Source organism: Equus quagga, chromosome 2 (genome assembly GCF_021613505.1).
Source record: "Equus quagga isolate Etosha38 chromosome 2, UCLA_HA_Equagga_1.0, whole genome shotgun sequence".
In the NCBI taxonomy this organism is placed as follows: domain Eukaryota; kingdom Metazoa; phylum Chordata; class Mammalia; order Perissodactyla; family Equidae; genus Equus; species Equus quagga.
The window spans coordinates 169,385,928-169,407,332 of NC_060268.1; the positions used below are offsets into that span (position 1 = coordinate 169,385,928).

The window sequence follows — 21,405 nt, forward strand, 5'->3', positions numbered from 1 at the left end:
CCCGTATCCAGTCTCAAAGATACCCTGAATTCTGGCACACCATTCTAACCCTGAATTACCTCTTTGTTTTTGACACAATGATTTTTCTCTCTTGCTTTTGGCCTAGCTATGTAAATGATACATATTTTAAATGTAGTTATATTTTATCCAGCATTTCTCTATATTTGAGTAGAAAATGGGTCTTTCTCACATTTGCTTAGACTACCATATTAACCAGAATTCTTCACTTTAAAATTGTTAATGCCTCAGCTTTCTCATTCTTGAGTTCTTATTTTTGATTTATCTTTTCACAACTCTGTGTAATTGTTCAAGTAATTTTTCAGAAGGAATTTGTGCATAATGGATTTTCTAAGCCATTAACATCTTAAATTTCTTTCTGTTGTTTTCACACTTGAATGAAAACTTGTCTGTATGCAGAATTTTTGACTCAAACCTGTTTTTAGAAATTTTGTAGATCTAGCACTGTTGTCTTCTGAAATTTATTAATGCAGAAGAGAAGTATTGAAGTCAGCCTGATTTTTAAAAATCCTTTTTAGGGGCTGGCCCAGTGGCACAGCAGTTAAGTGCACATGCTCTGCTTCCATGGCCCAAGGTTCACCAGTTTGGATCTCGGGTGCAGACCTAGCACTGCTCATTAAGCCATGCTGTGGCAGCATCCCACCTATAGAACAGAAGAAGATTGGCACAAATGTTAGGGCCAATCTTCCTCAGCAAAAAGGGGAGGATTGGTGGCAGATGTTAGCTCAGGGCTAATCTTCCTCAAAAAAAAAATATCCTTTTTAGGTAATCTGTTTTGTTTCATTTTTCTTCCCTGGTAGCTTGGAGAAATTGTTTTTTTTTAATCATTATAATTTCATGTTTGTGCACAGTTGTATATATTAATTTTGTTTAGAACATGCATGAGCTGCCCATTTTAACCTCAACTATTATCTTCTGGGTTTTTTTCAAGTACCCCTCTTCCTTACAGCTTAGGTGTTTGTTCTCTGTGCTCTGAGTCAATCCTGTTATCTGCTAGTTGTCAGCAGTCTTGGAGAACTCTCCATACTTTACATCACTGACTCCAACTTTTGCGGTGTTATTTTTGCTATTCAGTACTCTCTGCTGTATTGCCTTCTTACTTTTCTTTCTTACATTTCTTGCATTTTCTTTCTTTTCATCTCAGCTTGTATTCTTATCTCATTCTTGTGTCCTTACTTGCTCTTGTTTTTTTGTGGACATCTTTGCATCTTCTTGAGGACATCAAGTAATTAGTTAACAAAATTTTTCTCTTTGTGCCGTATCGTAATATATTATAGAGATATACAGTACTCTTTCTCTGTAATCTTTTGGGTAATTCTCTTTTTCTCTTCTGTTACCATATTTTTTTGGTAGGGTTTATGCTATTTTTCTGTGAGAACTGCCAGACTCAGTTTGCCAACAGATACATTATATAAATAGTTCTTTGTCCCATTCCTGTTTTCTTGACTTCTTGAAGAATGAACTGTCTTAACAGCTAAAGCTGCTGGTTGACAAGTTGATGTGAATATCCCCAACCCAATTTCTAGTATTCTTGTAGTATTCTTGACTGAGGTGTGATCTTTTCTTGCCCATATGCCAGATTTTCTTATTATGAGGAGGAAAATGTATGTTTTAAAGAATCTGTGACATTTTACAGTTCTTCCATTAAAAGCAGTACATGAGAAATCACTACTCTCAGCATTCCGTTGTTTTATGTCCTGACAGAATAGGAAGATGTAGTGATAAGTAAAATAAGGTACTGCCTCCTGAGTTGTCAAATAGCACAGAAGTCACCTTATTTGAAAGCATCTCTCCAGCAAGTCTTTCAGATTAGGAAGTGTCGTTACAAAATGTTCTTGGCTTTTCGGTATTTGTGCTTCACTGCTCTTTCCCTAATCAGATTAATATCTAGCTGAATCAGCAGTTCTCTGGGAATGGGAGTTTTATTTGAGGAAAAGGGGAAGAATAATTTCGGAGTATGGGGGTTATTTTGAGAAGGGTAGATTTAAGTCGGCTCTAGAGGTTGGGTTCAGAAGAGATGAATGGAAGAGGTCAAAGGCAAACTGGCTACTTACAGCTGTGTGTGGTCTCGATGCTGCTGGAAAGAATTTCTCATATAGCCTTTGGTGCTTATGTGATCTTATGAATTGTTATTATGTGAATTAATATTTTAAGATAAGTTGAAAGGCTGCCTACCTCAGCTACTTTGATTCAGACTAGTTCCACGGCTTTAAATATAGTCCAGTTTCTCGTGGTTAAAATTCTAATCAATTCCTCCCAAGAGAAGACAGAAAAAAGGAAGGAATGGGAGATATGTATCCACCAGAGTAGGAAGATAGATCAGATTGTTACTCTAAAATGGTCTTTTTTTTTTTTTTTTTAGTATGAACTCCTGCTCCTCTCTGTCTTTCTTAGGATCACTTGCTTATGTCCCTACTGGAAGAGTGGGTTATATTCCCAAGAAATTCTGAGGGCCTTTTACCATTATATATGATGAACATTCGGTAGACATTTTTTTTCCAGAATTGAACTAGCTTTATTGTTTTAACTCTTCATAAAAGTAATACATGTTTATTGCAAATTATTCGAAAAATAGAGACAGGCAAAAAAGCAGAGTGAAAACACTCATAGTTCCACTGTGTAGTTAATATTTTTCTAAGTTTTCTTTCAGAATTAAGTGCATGTATTTTTTCTTAAATGATTTGCTTTTTTCCATTTACTATATCCTTGATATCTCAGGAAATACATATCTAAATAAGCAATTTTTATTGATTGCATAGTATTCCATTAAATATAAGCTATACCATATTTTAGCTAATTTCCTATTGATAAATATTTACTATGAAGAAGTTACTATTATTAATATCACTGTGATGACAATCTTGTGCATACATCTTTGTGCACTTGTTTTTTAGGATAAAGTCCTAGAAATCAAATGGCTACATTGATGGGTATATATTTTTAAGGGTTTTAATAATTTCCAAATTGTCCTCCAGAAAAGTTGTTCCAGTTTATATTCCCACAAATTCACCACTCATACAATAGAAATTATCATTTCTTTTACAAATATAAAAAAACTGACATCCCTTCGTAGTTTTAACTTGAACTTTTTTGTTTGCTTCTATTTTTTTATTTGCTCTTAGGTTGTTCATATGTACTTCATGATTTACCTATACGCTTCCTTTCCTTGTCTTTTTCTTATTGACTTCTAGCTTTTTATATGTTACAGATATTACCCTTTCTTTGTCATTAGTTGCAAATTTTATTATTTCTAGCTTAACTTTTTATGACATTTTTTATAATCGAAGTTTAGAATGTTTATGTTGCTGGAATTTTTAGTCTGTTCGTTTGTTTGTTTGTTTCTGAATCCATTCCAGGCTTGGGAAAGTCCACCCTACTGCAAGAGTTTAAAGAATGTCTTTTTCCAGTAGTTTTACAATGTTTTCTTTTCTTTAATATTTTAAATAAAATACTTATCTATTTTCACCTGAGTAAATGTCAAATGTTCCTCATTGATGTGCCTTGTTTATAATATAGTAATGTGTGTATATATATTTGTGTCTGTTTCTAGATATTCTTCTCTGTTCTATTAATCTATTTATTTTGGCACTAGTATCATATTCACTTAATTACATTAGCTTTAAAATATCTTTAACTCTCTGGAAGGACAATCTCTTTTTCAGAATTTTCATGATTCTTTTCACAGTTTTTTTTGCTCGTTTTTCTAGATAAATTTGAGAATGATTTTGTCAAATTCCAACAAAGTAAAATTATTGAGGTTTTAATTAAGATTATGTTAAATTCATGTGCTAATTTCGGAAGAACTGATGTATTTACAACTCTGAATCTTCACATTCAAGAAAGCAGCATATCTTTCTGTTTATTAGTATCTTTTATGTTTCTCAGTATACAGGTTTTTTCATATAGATGTCAGATATTTCTTATTAAGTTTATTTGTGTTTTGTTTATTTTCGTTTTGCTGTTATGAATGGGATTTTTTCCATACGTTTTTCTGTTTACTGTTGGTAACTAGAAAAGATTCTTAGTTTTTGTATTTATTTTGTCACTAGCCACTTTACTGAATTCTTTTTTATTTCTAACAGTTTCTTGATAGATTTTCTTGGATTTATTAGGTATATAATAATGGCATTTGCCCAAAAAAACAAGAGAGAGAGAGAATTGTATATCAGCTTTTTTGATAATTACATCTATTATTCTTTTTTCTTGCCATATTGCATTAATAGGAACTTCCAGAACAAACTTAAATAGCAGTGGTCTTATTGGGCATCCTGATAACCCCCAGTGAAGAGGTGAGAGATGAGCAAAGTCTTGACTGAGATGAAGGAACAAACCAGGAAGAGTCTGGGCAAAGAGATTTCCAGGCGGAGAACAGCCAGTGCAAAAGCTGAGGAGGGAGTGTGCGTGATAAGTTCTGGAATGTCAAGGAGGCCAGTGTGCCTGGAGAGGAGTGGCTGAGGAGGAGACTGGTAGCAGATAAGATTGGAGAGGGAATAAGGAATGCAGATCATGTAAAGCCCTAAAGGCCATTATTGTAAGGACTAATATTGAACCTTCCTTGCTTACTATGTTAGCATTACTGTGTCATAGTGAGTCTTTAAGCATTGCATCCTTGGTTAAGAAGTTTATTTATTAAAAATAGATCTACTTTTTAAAAAATCTTAATATCTATTATTGACAAATATTCACTGATGTACTCTAGTGTTTAAAATGTCTGTTATCATGATCATAGTAAACACATTCATTCCCCATGATCTTATGAATGTGAAATCTCCTACATAACTCTCTTCACGTTTTCTTATGTAAAGATGCCTATTATACTATTGGGCAGAGTGTTTAATCAGCAATGTATCAGTTTCTAGAAGGGGAGATTATTGTGAACAACAGCAACCACAGCCAAGAGTAGCTTTGTACTTTGCTTACTTTGACCCAAACGTTAATTTAAAATCCTCAGTCATTTTCAGCGTTCAGGTTCTTCTGGTAGAAGAATACGTAAAGGCAGCCAGGCAGCAAGAGTAGTGGAGAGTCACAAATGGTGGCTATGTTGAAACTGGCCTAGTTGAGCGGATAAGTCAGTTCACTGGGAAAACCGTAAGCTCCTGTGAAAAATCAAATATCCCAAGAGGAATAAAACAGGTAAAGGAAAAACAAAACTTTATTGCTGAGAGAAGCGGAATTAACCAGAATGTTGGCATTGCTATAAATTAAAATTTTCCAAAACTCAATAATTTCTGACAAAGCTTGGCTATTTGATTCTAGAACGTAACTTTAAGGCTGCATGCAAATATTTTCTCTTCATTTGTAGTCGGCGGAAAGAGAGAAATGAGAAAGAGAAATTTGTCTAACTACTGCTAGGAACCTCCCACCCTTTTCTTATGGTTTGTAGCCCTGCAGGATCCCTGGGTAACTTACAAGATAGAGTCAGTAGTTTCAAAAACATTAGTCACGATTTTACATCTCTTCTAGTATCTCCCAGTTATGATCCCCACCCATCACTTTTGCAACAAAGAGGAACTGAGTGGTTTCTGATGATAATTTATTCTGTGAAATGACCTCATCCTGTGATCTTGTCAATATGTTCAGATTATATTTAGAATATTTACCTAAATTTTACACATCAGTAGGTCTGGTTTTCAAACACAAGAATATGAAAGATACTTTAAGAAATTAGTTGTGATAACAGAAAGAACAAAAGGAACAATGAGAAACACATTCTGCAAATAGCTGGTTGTGAAAAGCTATTTTAGTTCCTAAGAGTTAATAATTTATACTTGGTAGAGAGGAACTGGGCAGATCCAAAAGTTTTTGTCCCTTTAGTTCCATTAAAATGTGAAGGCTCTCTCTTAGTAGTGTTAGACCCCATGTAGCTTCTGCAACCCCAGCTTACTGCTGTCCTCAACATGTGAATCTGCATATTGTAGTCATCTGTTCTTTTTTGACCCTCCTGACTTGAGCTTTCCCACATTCCTGCCTCTTTCTCTATTATGCCAATTTCCCCTACTTGCCAATTCCTTTTTGTATTAAATGTGTTTATCACAGATCCTAAGTAAATTTGAAAATTAATGTTACTGTAACTTTTCTGTAGTTATTGACTCTCTGGGATTTTTTAAGTTGATTAAAACAGGAAAATATGGAAGAAAAGTAAAGACAGAGTGTAAGACAGAAAGTGGGACTGAAGAGGAGAAGTAGACTAATAATATGAACAAAGAAGCAGAAAAGACCTCAAAATGGATAATTAACATAGGACTTTAGGGGAAGAGGAAAATTACAGATCTTTTGAACAACTGTCTACTTTTCAGTCTTGGATCTATAGCTTTCGTTTTTCAGGTTATGGTAAAATAGTTCAATGCCAAAATATCTAATAGCTTCCATTAATATTGTTATTCTGCCTTTTAAGAAAGAAGACGTGAGCTCAGTGGCAATTTTAGGTCTTAGTGATAGCTGGAACAGAACACCTTAATTTCCCAGTCCTTAACATAAGATTTTTCTGAACTTGAATAATAAATTTACGTAAGGCTTATTTAAAAATTCCTCAGTTTTATAGTTAATATTTCCTCCATTTTTGGGTTTCAACATAGGTCTTTTTCAACAAATCAGTGGCAGAAACAGAATCAGAATTCAGGAATTTTGATTCTGAAATGCGTATTACATGAAATAGCTTATTGGATTAAACCTGAATTTGTCCAGCGCAGTATTTGATCTGAAAGCGTTTTGCAGGTATTCATGATTACTGTCCATAATAGCAACTCTGAGAGTTAGGTGTACACTGCAGGCAACCTTCTCTCAATAAGCTCTGATGGACCTAGTGTTTGATAATTTTTCTCTCTCTTAAACTTATATATTTTCAGTTTCTATTATTATCAGAGAGTGAAGTCCCTTTTTAGTTTAAGAAGTATCTCTTTATTATTTTGAAATAGTTTTAATATTTCCGTGTTAACATCATGATTTAGAAGAAAGGAAGTCAGAAGACTTGGATTTTAGTCCTGGGTTTGCCCCTGATTAATTATATAACCTTTGAAGAGTATTTAACTTCTCTGGAACTCATTTTATTTTCATTTATATAATAAATACTAAATAGCTCTGAAGTATTTTCTTATTCTAAATGAATGTGATAGATTTCTTGATCATACTCTTTTTTTTTTTGCCATTGTTACCAATTTCTATATGGTTTCATAGATCTGGCCATATGTTTTCTAATTTCTTTCTTCTCAGTAAACTACTAACTGCCTTGGTTTCCCTTCTCTCAATTTTAAAAGTACTTTCTGATTTTCTCTGGCTGTGTGAATTGTGCCTCTCTAATCTTCCTCTCTTGATGTCTTTCTTAAGCTAGAGTTGATGAGAATAGCACCAAGGACTGGAGGTGTGGGAACGTGTGCTGTGATATTGTACTAATGTAAGGTCATATTTTCTGTTTTATTTGGGCTACTTTTTTTTTAATGCCAATATTTCTAGAATTTTTTAGCCATATTATTTCAGAATGTCTTTTAGGCCAACCCTGTGCCTCTGGACTAGACTATTCCTAAGCTTGTTACTATTCAGTATCATCTGGGACAGATTTCACAGCCTGTCTCTCACCTTGAGGAGGTTCTTATAGCTAGCATAAATCTTGCTTTCTGCAATTTAAGTTGAATTTATTTCCTTTTTCTTCCTCTGTGGGGATGGGAACAGCCCCAAACTAGAAGTGATGCTTTCTTACGAGGGCCATCCTGAAGGTAGTAGAAAGATTATTTCCAGTCCAGCATCATTTCTAGCTTTTATATATCAAAGCTTCCTGACTTTCATTTCAATATTCATGGTCTCAGGAGATACTATTCTTTATGGCCCAAATATTAGTTACATATCTAATATTAATGTTTATTATGTCTTTTGCTAGTCAGAACCAAATGAGGTTCTAAGATAAATGAGTTCTCAAAACACATTTGTGGACTTTAGCAGATTTGTGTTATGTTTAGTATAACTACAGTTATGGGACTGGGTTTTTGCTTGTGGTTTCTAGATTTTTAATCTCATTATTTTATTAGTCATATTGTATACGTGATTTATTCATCCATATCTTCCTTATAAATGATGAGAATAGAAACTTGTTCTTTAAAACAAGCTGTCTTGAAGCAAATTTCAATGTGTGTAGTCAAAAAGCTGTAGTACCCAATGTGCTAGGTATTGGAATGGAAGAAGAAAACACATTTTCTGCCCTTGAGGAGTCTATAGTCTTACTGAGGGAAGAGGTTATAAAAATTGTAACTATAAAGCACTTATAAAATAATATATGATAGTGCATATAAAATAAGACGTTTAGTGTGAATTTTATTTTACATTTTAAAGATTAATACAGAAAGCATGTTATACTGTATATATCGTCTCTATTAATTAAGCCATCCTAAAATGTCTAAATTAATTGTTTCATTCTGATATTTGTTTTTTCACTTTAAAGGTTCAGGAGTTTTCTGAAAAGTCCTTCTTCTTACAGCTTTTGAGAACTCATGAAAATGCCTTAGAAAGGCAGTGCAGTGAAATTACAAACCAAAGGATTATGCTTCTTCAAACTTTTGTAAGCCTCCAGTCACTTAGAAAAATCTGTTTCACTGACTGTGTCAAAAAGTATTTAAATATACTTAGGTGTACTTTCAGAAAATTATCCATGCGCATATTGGCAGATAGTCCTGTTCAGCTATGGAGAAGCATTAAGTGCTATTTAAAACCAGTTGGTAGGGTAATGTAGTTTGAAAGAATCCTATTGGCAGCGATGCAATATAGAAATTATTTGCAATTATAATAAGCATAAAAGAAACAGTGAAACTGATTTGAATTGCTCAAGCTTTGAGACCTTGGTTTTAATGCCTTTGAAAGGCAGAGAGGTTCATACTTAGGCATGTTTATGGATGTGGGTGAAGAGACAGATTTTGTTTATCTTTTTATCATAAATCGGAGCCAACAGGCTCAGTAGTTTTAAATGATAGGGCAGTTTAGGCATATGACTTGTAGTTAATTGACATTTCAAAGAAAATATATTTTAAAATATTAAAAATATGTATCTAAAGTCAGAATCACCAGAATCAGCCACCAGTGGTTATAAATGACATGGCCAGTTTCTGAATGTTGCTCATAATTAGTTGACATCTCCTAGAAAAATGCAGTAATGTTTAGGTTTTAGCATTTTAAAAAAGTTTAGGTTCTAGCATTGTCCACAGTTTTTGGAAATTCCTGTTTCTACTTTATGTTGATATTTTATAAAATGTAAACTGTTATTTAGAACTGAATTTGAAATGAATGTATGATTTTAACTTCATTGTCTGCATTTTAAAGGTTTCCTTGGCTTTCCTTGTTTGTTTTTCTTTTTTTTTTCCCTATAAGGCAGTAATTCCTTTGAGTGCAGATTTTCATTTTCAAGTTTCATCATTTAATTATTTTACAACTTAATTTTATATTGTAATGACAAAATGGCATATATGGTTGTAAGTTTAATACACAAACCACGTATATAATGATGAGTGGTGGAATTTGTACATCAATAATTCTCCCAAAACATTAAGGATAAATCTTTCATGTAAAAATAGTTGGTTGTTATTGCTTAATAGCTTCAGTTTTTTGTTACTATTGCTGGAGGAGTAAAGCATTTCTGTGATAATACCAGAAAGTATAATTTTATATTTTTGTTAATAATTCCAGTGATTGTATTTTAAATAGTAAAGAAAAATATTATTGCAATTAACACCTATATTTGATCTTTTATTTCTGTTTTTCAGGAGGCTACAAAGAAAAAAGTAACAGAGGAGAAGGAAAAATTTATTAAAGAAATTACAGACTTCAATAATGAGTATGAAATAACAAAGAAAAGAGAGCTTTTGATGAAAGAAAATGTCAAGATTGAAATATCTGACTTAGAAAAGCAGGCAAACATTTTGAAAAGGGGTATGAATACACAGTACGGCTTCATTTATCTGGCATTAGTGAAAATAACTTATTTTGAGTCAATGGATTTTCCAGAAATTTAACTCTTTAATAAGCAAATTGAGTTATTGCATAGCTATTCTTTTAACTTTTTATCTTACTTGTCCTAATGAATATGTATCTTTTATTGTGAGCAGTCTCAAATTATTTAGAAATAGGTGTGACATGAACATTTGATCATTCATTCAATAAGCAAATATCTGTTTACTATGTTATATGGTAAGAACTATTCCTATCCTCTACGGGATATATAACTAAAAAGTAGACGAGTCATATATGTAAGCAAATACTTAGAGTACAATGTGATAGAAGCTATAATAGGGGTAAGACTGGTGCTATAATCCTCATTTTACCATAAATCCAGTTTAAACTAGGAAACAAGGTTACACAGCGGGTTGAGGAGAATTTCATTTCAAGAACACTAGTATGCATGTCATTGCCATCTGTGATAAGATCCTGAACTAAAGAAGTTGCCAAAGAGAGGAGGGAGTGAATTAAAGAGATATTAAGGAAGATTGACACTACTTTATCACTGATTGATGAAAACAGAAATAGAAAAAGTCAAGAATCAGTCACAGTTTTCAAACTTCAGAGATTGAGTAGAATATGGTACCAGGAAGAAGAGCAGAGGTGGAGAAGCCTGTCTGAACTATAGTCTTTTCTGGGCAAAAAGATTGAGTTTTGTTTCACGTATTTTTAGTTGGTGATGTCTGTGGCATAAACAGGTACTGATGTCCAGGTGGCAGCTGGAAATTTGATTGTGAAGCTGATAAGCGAGATCAGAACTGGAGTATTATGTTTGGACTGAGTCCAAAGAAATTGGTGACATCATTCAGAGGGAACATGTAGAGGCAACATAGAGGAGGAACAAAGACGAGAGACAGAAAACTGGGAAAGCGTAGTATTTAAGGAAAGGAAGAGAAGAAGAGTGAGACAGAGTAGTCAAGGAGGGCAAGAGGAGAACCGGCAGAGAGTAATATTTTGGAAACCAAAAGCAAAAAAGTTTTTCTCAAATGATTAGGAATCAAAATAGGACATCGATTTGATAATCAGAACATTTCAAGAGTAGTATCGTAGAGTTGAATGGTAGAAGAACACTGGTTGTAGTAGAGAAGGAGTCAATGGGAGGTGAGGAAAGGGAGAATGAAAATATAAATGATAGTAGGTGGACAATGAGTTTTTAATGGAAGCTTTTCTAAAATATACTCTTACTTTGATGCCTTTAGTAAGTGGAGAATAATAAACACATTTAACTTTTTTACAGACTTGGAGCTATCACGATGAATAATTTATTATTGTGCTTTGCATATGATAATTATTATTGTAGGTAATATTTATTAGGCTTATACTATATAAAAACTACCATCCTGAAGATTATAAATGCTAAAATCAGGTTGACTGAATTTAAATCTTAATTTCCTCACTTAATAGTTGTATCATTTTAGGTCAGATGCCAAACTTTTCTTTGCGTCAGTTTCCTCATCTGTAAAGATGAGGGATAATAATAATGACCTTAGCGAAGTTGTTGTGAGGGTTCAATGAAAGAATATTTAAGCACATAGATTGCTGCCTGGCACATAATTAAGTCTTCAAAAATATAAGGATTATACTTTTTAATTGGTCTTATTTTATAAATGAAGGAAATGAAGTTCTCAGAGATAAATTAATTTGGTAGGACAGAGATTCTTAACCACAGGTGCACATCTGGGAAGCATTAAAAAAGTTTTAAATGCTTGAGTCTCATCCTAGACCTATTGAATCAGAATTTCTGTTGATGAGGACAGGAAACTTTTTTTTTAAGTCCCTTAGGTGATATTGATATGTACTGTTGTTTAATAACCATACATGTAAAATACAGAGTTAAATAGGTATTAACTTTAGGAGATAATCCTGAAACTAACTTTCTTCAAAAAGTCATAGTTATCATCACTTCTATTCAGCACATATTGGAAATTCTAGCCGAACAAGAAAAAGAAATAGAAGGCAGCCAAATTGAAAAGGAAGAAGTAAAATGATCTCTGTTTCCAGATGACATGATCTTATCTATAGAACACCTGAAGATTCCACAAAAAAACCTGAAGAGCTAATAAATAAATACAGCAAAGTTGCAGTATACAAATTCAATACACAAAAATCAGTTGCATTTCTATTAACTAGGAGTGAGCAATCCAAAAAGGAAATTTAAAAATTCCATTTCGGGGCTGGCCCCATGGTGAAGTGGTGGAGTTTGCATGTTCTGCTTCAGCGGCCCAGGGTTTCACTGGTTCAGATCCTGGGCACAGACCTAACACTGCTCATCAAGCCATGCTGAGGTGGCGTCCTGTGTAGCAGATCTAGAAGGACCTACAACTAGAATATACTGCTACGTCCTGGGGGGTCTTTGGGGAGAAGAATAAGAAAAAAAAAGATTGGCAACAGATGTTAGCTCAGGGACAATTTTTAGGAAAAAAAATTTGTTTTTAAATTCCGTTTATAACAGCATTAAAAAGAATAAAATACTTAGGAATAAATTTAACCAAGGAGGTAAAAGACTTGTACATTGAAAACTATAAAACATTGCTCAAAGAAGTTAGGGAAAACCTAAATAAATGGAAACACATCCTATGTTCATGAATTTGTAAACTTAATATTATTAAGAGGACATTATTACCCAAAATGATCTACAGATTCAATGCAGTCCCTTTCACAATCCTAATAGCATTTTTTTCATGATTAGAAAAACTCATCCTAAAATTCACATGGAATCCCAAAGGATCCCAAATAGCCAAAAGGAAGAACGAAGTTGGAGGACGCACACTTTCTGATTTCAAAACTTAAATGCCACAGATTTAAAATGCTACAGTAATCAAAACAGTCTGGTACTGGAATAAGCACAGACATATAGAACAATGGAATAGAATACAGAGCCCAAATATAAACCCTTGTCCATATGGTCAAATGATTTTTGATAAGGGTGCTAAACGTATTCAATGGGAAAGGACAATCTTTCCAACAAATAATGCTTGGAAAACTGGATACCACATGCGAAAGAATGAAGTTGGGCCCTTACCTTACACCATATACACAAATTAACAAAATGGATCAAAGTCTTAAACTTGAGAACAAAAACTATAAAGCTCTTAGAAGAAAACATGGGAATGTTGGATTTGGTGATGATACTGGATTTGGTGATGATTTCTTGGATACCAAAAACACAGGCAGCAAAAGAAAAAATAGGTAAATTATACTTCATCAAAATTAAAATCTTTTTCACATCTAAGTACACTATCAAGAGAGTAAAAACACAACCCGCAGAAGGGGAGAGAATATTTGCAAATCAAATTTTTGATAAGGGATTAATATCAAGAATATATGAAGAACTCCTACAACTCAACACTTAAAAAAATAAACAACCCAATTAAAAAATGGGCAAAGGACTTGAATAGACATTTCTGCAAAGAAATGGCCAATAAGCACATGAAAAGATGCTCAATATCACTAGTCATTAGGGAAGTGAAAATCAAAACCACAGTGAAATACCCCTTCACACTCATTAGGATGGCTATTAGCAAAAGAAGTTGAAAGCCTCCACGACATGATATTCACAGTGTTCAGGATGCAGTCCAAAATTACTCGACCTATGAAGAATCAGTGAAATGTGACCTAGCGTCAAAAGAAAATCACGAGATGCCAAAACCACAGTGATGTAGATGTTGGCATTATTGGATGAAGACTTTATAGCAGCTATTATAAACTATGCTCAATGAGTTAAGGAAAATATACTTGTAATAGATGAAAAGATAGGTAATCTTAGTGGAGAAATAGAATATGTTAAAGAATCAAATGAACATTTTAGAACTGAAAAGTACAATATCTGAAATAAAAATGGTGCTGAATAGGCTTAATAGCAGAATGGAGCTGACAGAGGAGCCAGTGAACATGAAGATAGATCAATAGAAACTATCCAGTCTGAAGAAGAGAGAGAAAATTGAAACAAAACAAAAAATAGAACCTCAGGGAGCTGTGGGACAATTTCAGAAGGGCTAAGTAAGTAAATAGAGTCTCTGAAGGAGAGGAGAGAGAATGGGCCTGAAAATATATTTGAAGAAATCATAGCAGAAAATTTCTTAAATTTGCTGAAAAACGTTAGTTTACAGACTCAAGAAACTCAGCAAACCCAAACAGGATAAATTCAAAGAAATCCATGCCTAGTCAAACTGGCAAAAAGCCAAAAGTAAAGAGAAAATCTTGAAAATATGGAACAATGAATCAAAAGACCATATTCCTGTCACTAGAAACTGTCAAGGCAAGAAGACAGTGGAATGAAACTTTGAAAAACTGTTGAAAGAAAAGTAAATCTCTAGATCCAGTGAAAATATCCTTCAAAAATAAAGATGAAATAAAGGCATTTTCAGATAGAGTAAAATTAAGGGAATCCATTGCCACCATGTCTGAACTACAAGAAATACTAAAGGAAGTCCTTCAAATAGAACCAAAAATGATACCAGAGAGAAACTCACATCTTCCTGAATGAATGAAAATAATGAGAAATGGCAAATATATGGATAAAAGTAAATACCTATTTTTCTCTTAAATCTATTAATTATATATTTTATTTTTAATATATAAATATATTTATGTATAATTGTTTAAAGTGAAAATATGCTGCCTTGTGGAGTTTATAATGTATGTGGAGATAATACGTATGTATGTGTCATGTGCATATATGACAGCTGTAACATAAAGGAGTGGAGAGAGGAACTGTGAATGGACCTATACCGTCCTATATAACTCTCAGAAAACCAGGAACAGAACTTTATTGATCTGATAAAGAACCTGTATGAAAAGTCTACAGCTAACGTTATACTCAATGTTGAAATATTGAATACTAATATCATACTTAATGATATCATATTAAATACTTTCCCACTAAGAGTGAGGATAAGGCAGGGATGTCCATTCTTCCTACTTCTATTCAAAATGGCTTTGGATGTCCTAGCCATTTTAGCCATTGCAGTAAGACAAGGGGAAAAAAGGGCATAAAGATCAAAAAGAATAAAAATAAAATTGCCTCTATTTGCAGATTACATCATTGTTTACATAAAAAATACTAAGGAATTTATAAAACAGTTACTAAAATTAATGTCAATATAGCAAGGTTACAGGGTACAAGGTTGCATGGGTCAGAATAGATGAACTGCAAAGGGACACAAAAAATCGTTTGGAATTGATGGAAATTTACGGTTTCTTGATTCTGGTGATGGTTTCACGGTTATATATGATGGTCAAAACTCATGGAATTGTATGCTCTAGACGGATGTAATTTATGTAAATTGTTGCTCAATAAAATTGGTAAAGAGAATTGATACCGTAAATGCTGTAAGAGCCCTCTATTTTATGTTCTTCCAGAAATAGGGATTTATTTTACCAGATTTGCTTCCGTGGTACCTGATACTGTTGGTTATTTATACTTTCAGAAAGTCTGTCTCTAGAGATTTCATAACATTTCCATGTGAAACTTTAATTTCCATAATGGCAGAGACTTTGTTTTCTTTAATGCTTATCTCCAACAGTATGAATGAGATCATTATAAATTGATGACTGCTTCAAGAGGAGAAGTACAAAATGATGTGAGAACATAGAGGGGGTCTGACCTGGACTAGGTCGTTAAGGAAGATCTCTCTGAGCTAGTGACTTTCAGACTGAGGTCTGAAGGGTAGTAGGGATTAGCAGAGAAAGATTTGAGTGTAGATGTCAGATCGTTGGGTATTTAAGTTAACAGCTCAAAGAGAGGTTTGGACTGGAGCTATTAAATTTTGAGAGTCACCCAGGGAGAATCTATTGAAAGAAAATAATAGAACCTTGAGAAGCACCAGGATTTTCAAGGCAAGAAGAGGGAAAACCCAGCTGAGTCTGAGAAAGAGCTTCAAGAAAGGTAGGTAGGGCACGTTACTGTGTGAAGTTGGGATCACCTAGGGGACAGAATATTTTCATATATTACTTTCCTTGTTTAATTATTTTCCTACGTTATTACCCATCCCATTACCAATGTGGGCATTATGAATAACTGTAATTTTTGCCAATCTGACAAGTAGTAAAGATATTTTCATTGTTCGTTTAATTAATGTTTTTGATTTCACATGACATTGAATGTGTTTCTCCCAATTTACTCACCACTTATATTTCTCTTTCTGTGAATAGTCTGTTCATGTTCTTTATCTTTCTATTTTTTGTTCTTATTGATTTATATTAGCTTCTTATAAATTAAGGAAGTTAGCTCTGTCATGTTATAAATCTTATTTCATAGCTTATTGTTTACTTTTTGATATAGTGTGTGTGTGTGTATGTGTGTGTGTCTGAATGCCATACAGAAATTTTAAATTTTTGCAGTCATCTTAGTCACTCTTTTCCTTTATGGCTTCTGGTTTTTTATCTCCGGCTTAGAAAGGTTTTCTCTTTGTAACATTAATAAAAAAATTCACCTATGTTTACCTAAATTCACCTATGGTAATTTTCTGTTTCATTTTTCCCATTTATATTTTATATCCATCTGTAGTTTATTTTAGTGTAAGAGGTTAGGGATTCAACTTAATTTTTTTTCAAATAACTGGTCAGTTCTTTAACACTATTACATAATTCACCTTTTCCAACCAAGTTACATTTATCATATCTTAAATTCATGTTATATATGTGTGTCTGTGTGTTTCTGTACTCTATGCTCTCTGTCGACTTTGTTTTTTAACTATTCTAGTTTCATAGTATGATTTAATGTCTAGCAGAGCAATCCTGTCTCCCTACTCTTCATGATTGATTGTCCTGTGTATTTTCCTAGATAAAATTGTCTCATTTTATCAAATTCAAAAAATCTTGTATTTTAATTAGAATTGCATTAATTTTATTAATCAATTTAGAGAGAATTGATAACTTCACAATCTTGTCTTCCTATCCAAAAGCAAGATATATATTTCAATTAAGTCTTTGCCTTTTTCTTGTTAATATTTCTCTAAGTATTACTAATTACTGTAAATGGGATTTTTCCCTCTTACATTTTCTTGCTGGTTTTTGGTTATTTGTAAGTAAAATACTTTTTTTTCATATTCTGATTTTCTAATAAGCCACCAGACTGAATTCTCTTATTGTCTGTACCTGATTTCACTGGGTTTTCTATGTGTAATTGTGTCATATTCAACTAATGATAGTTTTGTCTTTGTTTACCAATATTTATTACATTTTTAAAGTTAATTTCACTGGCTGATACTTAGAGAATGCTGTTAAATATTAGTGACTGTGTTAGTCTTTCCAGGCTGAATAACAGAATACAACAGACTGGGTGGCTTATAAACAACAGGAATTTATTACTCACGGTTCTGGAGCCTAGGAAGTCCAAGATCAAGGTGCCGGCAGATTCCATGTCTGGTGAGGACCTGCCTCCTGTTTCATAGACTGCCGCCGCCTTGCTGTGTTCTCACATAGTGGAGGGGGTGAGGTAGCTCCTCAGCGTCTTTTTTATAAGGGCACCTAATCACCTACCAAAGGCCCCACCTCCTCATACCATCACTCTGGGGGGTGAAGATTTCATCATAGGAATCTTGGGAGGACACAAGTATTGTCTTTAGTAGTTATATTGGATACCCTTCTTTATTACTAATTTTCGTGGAAGTACTTCTAGAGTTTTACTATTAATCATGATGCCAGATTGAAGCTTTCTTTCTACTCTTTCTCCCTCTCTCAACTCTTCCTTCCTACCCTCCTACCCTCCTCCCCTCCTCCCCTACCCCCCTACCCTCCCCCTTTTGAGATGATCATATATGCTTTTCCCACTTTAGTCTATTAACTTAGTGAACTTTATGAATAAGTATCCTATTATTAACCTTACTTAGCTGGGGTATCTTAGTCTTCTAATGTACTACTGAATTCTGTTTGAAAAATATTTTCTTTAGGATTTTTGCATCAATATTTATAAGTGAGATATCTTTTTTGCGTGTGTGTTGACAACAGAAAAATTGTAAAAGCTATTTTCTTTCTCCAGCTGGAAAAATGTAAATACTGGAATTATCTGTTCCTTCAAGGTTCAAAAGAATTTACCTGTGAAACTGTTTCTGGTGAATTTTTCTCCCTGGTGGTGGTGGTGAAGAAAGCAGTTGTTCAAATTTTAAACATACATTAGGAGCCATATTCTTCCCAGAGGAGTTTTAGTTTCTGTTTGTCTTCTTTCCTGTCAGTGATGGCTCTTCCATTCCTTTTTCTCATTTGTACCACAACATCTCTTATTTCCTGACTCTTGATTTCTCTCACCTTGGCTTCCCTCTCTGACCTTTCCCATTGAGCTTTTAGCCCATAATGTGGTTAGTCAGCCAGTTTCATTAGGTTTTGAATAATCTTCACCCACAACTCTCCATTGCTGTTTAGTTATTTTCTACTACTCAGGAGTGTTTTGTCCACTGCCACACATCTTCTTTGATTTATTAATTTTTAACACTGGAGTTGGATTCTGTTCTCATTCCTTGAGGTTGCCAAAATCTTAACACTCATATTTTTAAAAGAAATTATTAGTACTAGATTATTACAATAAACTTCATAGTTTAGTTATGTTCTGTTTAAAAATGTCATGATAAACAGAGGAAACCAAGTTCCATACTTTGTTTTGCCATCCCTGAACAACCTAATGTTTGCCCACCTTCCAGCCTTCCCAGTGGGCCTTGCTCTTTGTGCTAAAGCCAACTTGCCTCTTTTGTTCCTTAGATTGTGTCATGCTTCCTCCTGCCTCAGGACCTTTGAATATGCTCTGCTTGAATATTTTTCTTATCCTTTATCTGCTTAACTCGATCATTCTTCTGATCTCAGCTCAAATATTACTTCCTCAGGAAATCCTCCTCTGATGTGTACCCCTTCATCCCATGTTAGGTCAGTTCCTCTGGTTCTCTTGTCGTTCTCTATACTTTTTCTTGAAAGTATTGTAATTACTTGTTTTATTGTTTGGTTCATATATATCTACCCCACTAATGTGTAAACCTCCTCAAAGACAGGAACTATGACCATTTTGTTCATCAATGTATTTCTAAAATCTGCTTAGTGCATTCATTCAATAATAATTTTTTGTGCATTTTGTGTATCAGGCACTGTGCTAGGCATTGGTGATACTGCAGCAAGCAAAAAAGGAAAAAAAATATCCCTGCCCACATGGAGCCTACATTCCAGTAGGGGAGACTGATAAAAATTAACTATAATGAATGAATTAATTAGAAATATGTTAAATAGTGATAAGGGCTGAGGAGAAAAAAAAAGAAGGAAGAGGATAGAAAGATTCAGGGCAGGGTTGGCATACCCCTGTGTGTGTGTGTGTGTATGTATGTGTTACAGTTTTAGATGGATGTCCTGGGAAGGCCTCACTGAAAAGGTGAGGTTTGAATAAAGAACTGAAAGAGGTAAGCGAATGAGCCAAATCAATATCTAGGGTAAGAGCGTTTCTGACAGAAGAGATAGCTAATACAAAGACCCCCGAAGGGAGATTGTGCCTAATCTGATTTTGAGGAAAAGTGAAGAGCCTAATGTCACTAGAGTAGAAGGAGAGGTCTTGAGGTCACAGAGGTGACAAGAATTCAGATCATTTAAAACCTTATGGGCAATTCAAAAGACTTTGGCTTTTACTCTGGTGAGATCAGAAGCCATTGAAAGGTTTTAACCAAAGGAGTGAAGGGTCTCACATATTTTAACAGGATAGCTCTGGCTGCTGTTGCGAACACACTTAGTAGAGGTAAAAGCAGAAACGAAAGCCTAGAAGTCTGTTGCTGTAATCGAGGCCAGAGATGATGGTGGCTTGGATCAGGGATGTAACAAGCAAATTGATGAGAGGTGTTCAGATTCTGGATATGTTTTGAAGATAAAAAAGCGGGATTTCATAATTGTTTAGATGTGGGGTGTGAGAGAAAGAGAGGTGTTCAAGTTGATTCCAAGGTTTTTGGCCTGAGCAACTAGAAGTTTGGAGTAATTGGTATTCAGTATATATTTGTGGAATTACTAAATATTTATTCATATTAAACATCTGGTTATTCATAGATAAAAGGGTCATCACTTAGCTTCAAAGTAATGACTATAATGATTGTCGTAACATTTTTCTCAAAATGTCCCCCTTACTCATTTCTCCAAGTTGGTGAATCAGTTTTTCTTGGATGTTACATAAGAAGCACAATACATTCTTTGCTTGCTAATATCCCTTAATGATAAGCAATGTACAGTCATATGAGAAAGACAACTCACATGTCAAAAGATGGGAATGAATTTTTATTATCTTAATTTTGTTTAATATTCATAGCCATAAAACCTAGCTATTGATTATAACTTTGTGGGGTTTAGGCAGTGGAAGAAGTAAAAAGTTCTCCCCGTGTCAATTATACCTCAGTAAAGCTGTAAAATAAAAGTAATAACAAAATTAATATAAGGCAATAGAGAAGTGGGGGAAAAGTTATTACCACAAACAGAGATTTTTTTTTTTGTTATGTAAGCTTCATAACAAATGTGTTTTACATTTGACAAGATACAGCATCCATTTATGATAAAAACTCTAAATAAAATGGGTATAGAAGGAAAATACCTCAACATGATAAAGGCCATATATGACAAACCCACAGCAAATATCATTCTCAATGGAGAAAAACTGAAAGCTATCCCTCTAAGAACAGGAACAAGACAAGGATGCCCACTGTCACCACTCTTATTTAACATAGTATTGGAAGTCCTAGCCAGAGCAATCAGGCAAGAAAAAGAAAGAAAAGGGATCCACATTGGAAAAGAAGAAGTGAAACTATCACTCTTTGCAGATGACGTGATTTTATATCTAGAAAACCCTAAAGAGTCCACTAAAAAACTTTTAGAAATAATAGAGGAATACAGTCAAGTTGGGGGATACAAAATCAATGTACAAAAGTTGGTTGTGTTTCTATACACTAACAACGAAGTAGCAGAAAGAGAAATTAAGAATACAATCCCATTTACAATTGCAACAAAAAGAATAAAATACCTAGGAATAAACTTAACAAAAGAGGTGAAAGATCTGTATGCTGAAAACTGTAAGACATTGTTGAAAGAAATCAAAGAAGACACAAAGAAATGGAAAGATATTCCGTGCTCTTGGATTGGAAGAATTAACATTGGTAAAATGTCCATGCTTCCTAAAGCAATCTATAGATTCAACACAATCCCTATCAAAGTTCCAACAACATTTTTTACAGAAATAGAACAAAGAATCCTAAAATTTATATAGAACAATAAAAGACCCCGAATAGCCAAAGGATTCCTGAGAAAAAAGAACAATGCTGGAAGTATCACACTCCCCAATTTCAAATTATACTACAAAGCCATAGTAACCAAAACAGCATGGTACTGGCACAAAAACAGACACACAGATCAATGGCACAAAATTGAGAGCCCAGAAATAAACCCACACATTTATGGACAGCTAATATT

General features: G+C 33.9%; 1 protein-coding gene across 1 annotated transcript in view; it reads left to right on the forward strand.

Annotated features, from left to right (window-relative positions):
* Nucleotides 1-21,405, forward strand: part of CCDC172 (coiled-coil domain containing 172) — a 61,742-nt gene that overhangs the window by 13,024 nt on the left and 27,313 nt on the right. The window contains exons 3-4 of the mRNA XM_046652333.1: nt 8,447-8,563; nt 9,759-9,924. Of these exons, the coding sequence (XP_046508289.1) occupies nt 8,447-8,563; nt 9,759-9,924 (283 nt within the window). The remainder of the gene's footprint in view (nt 1-8,446; nt 8,564-9,758; nt 9,925-21,405) is intronic.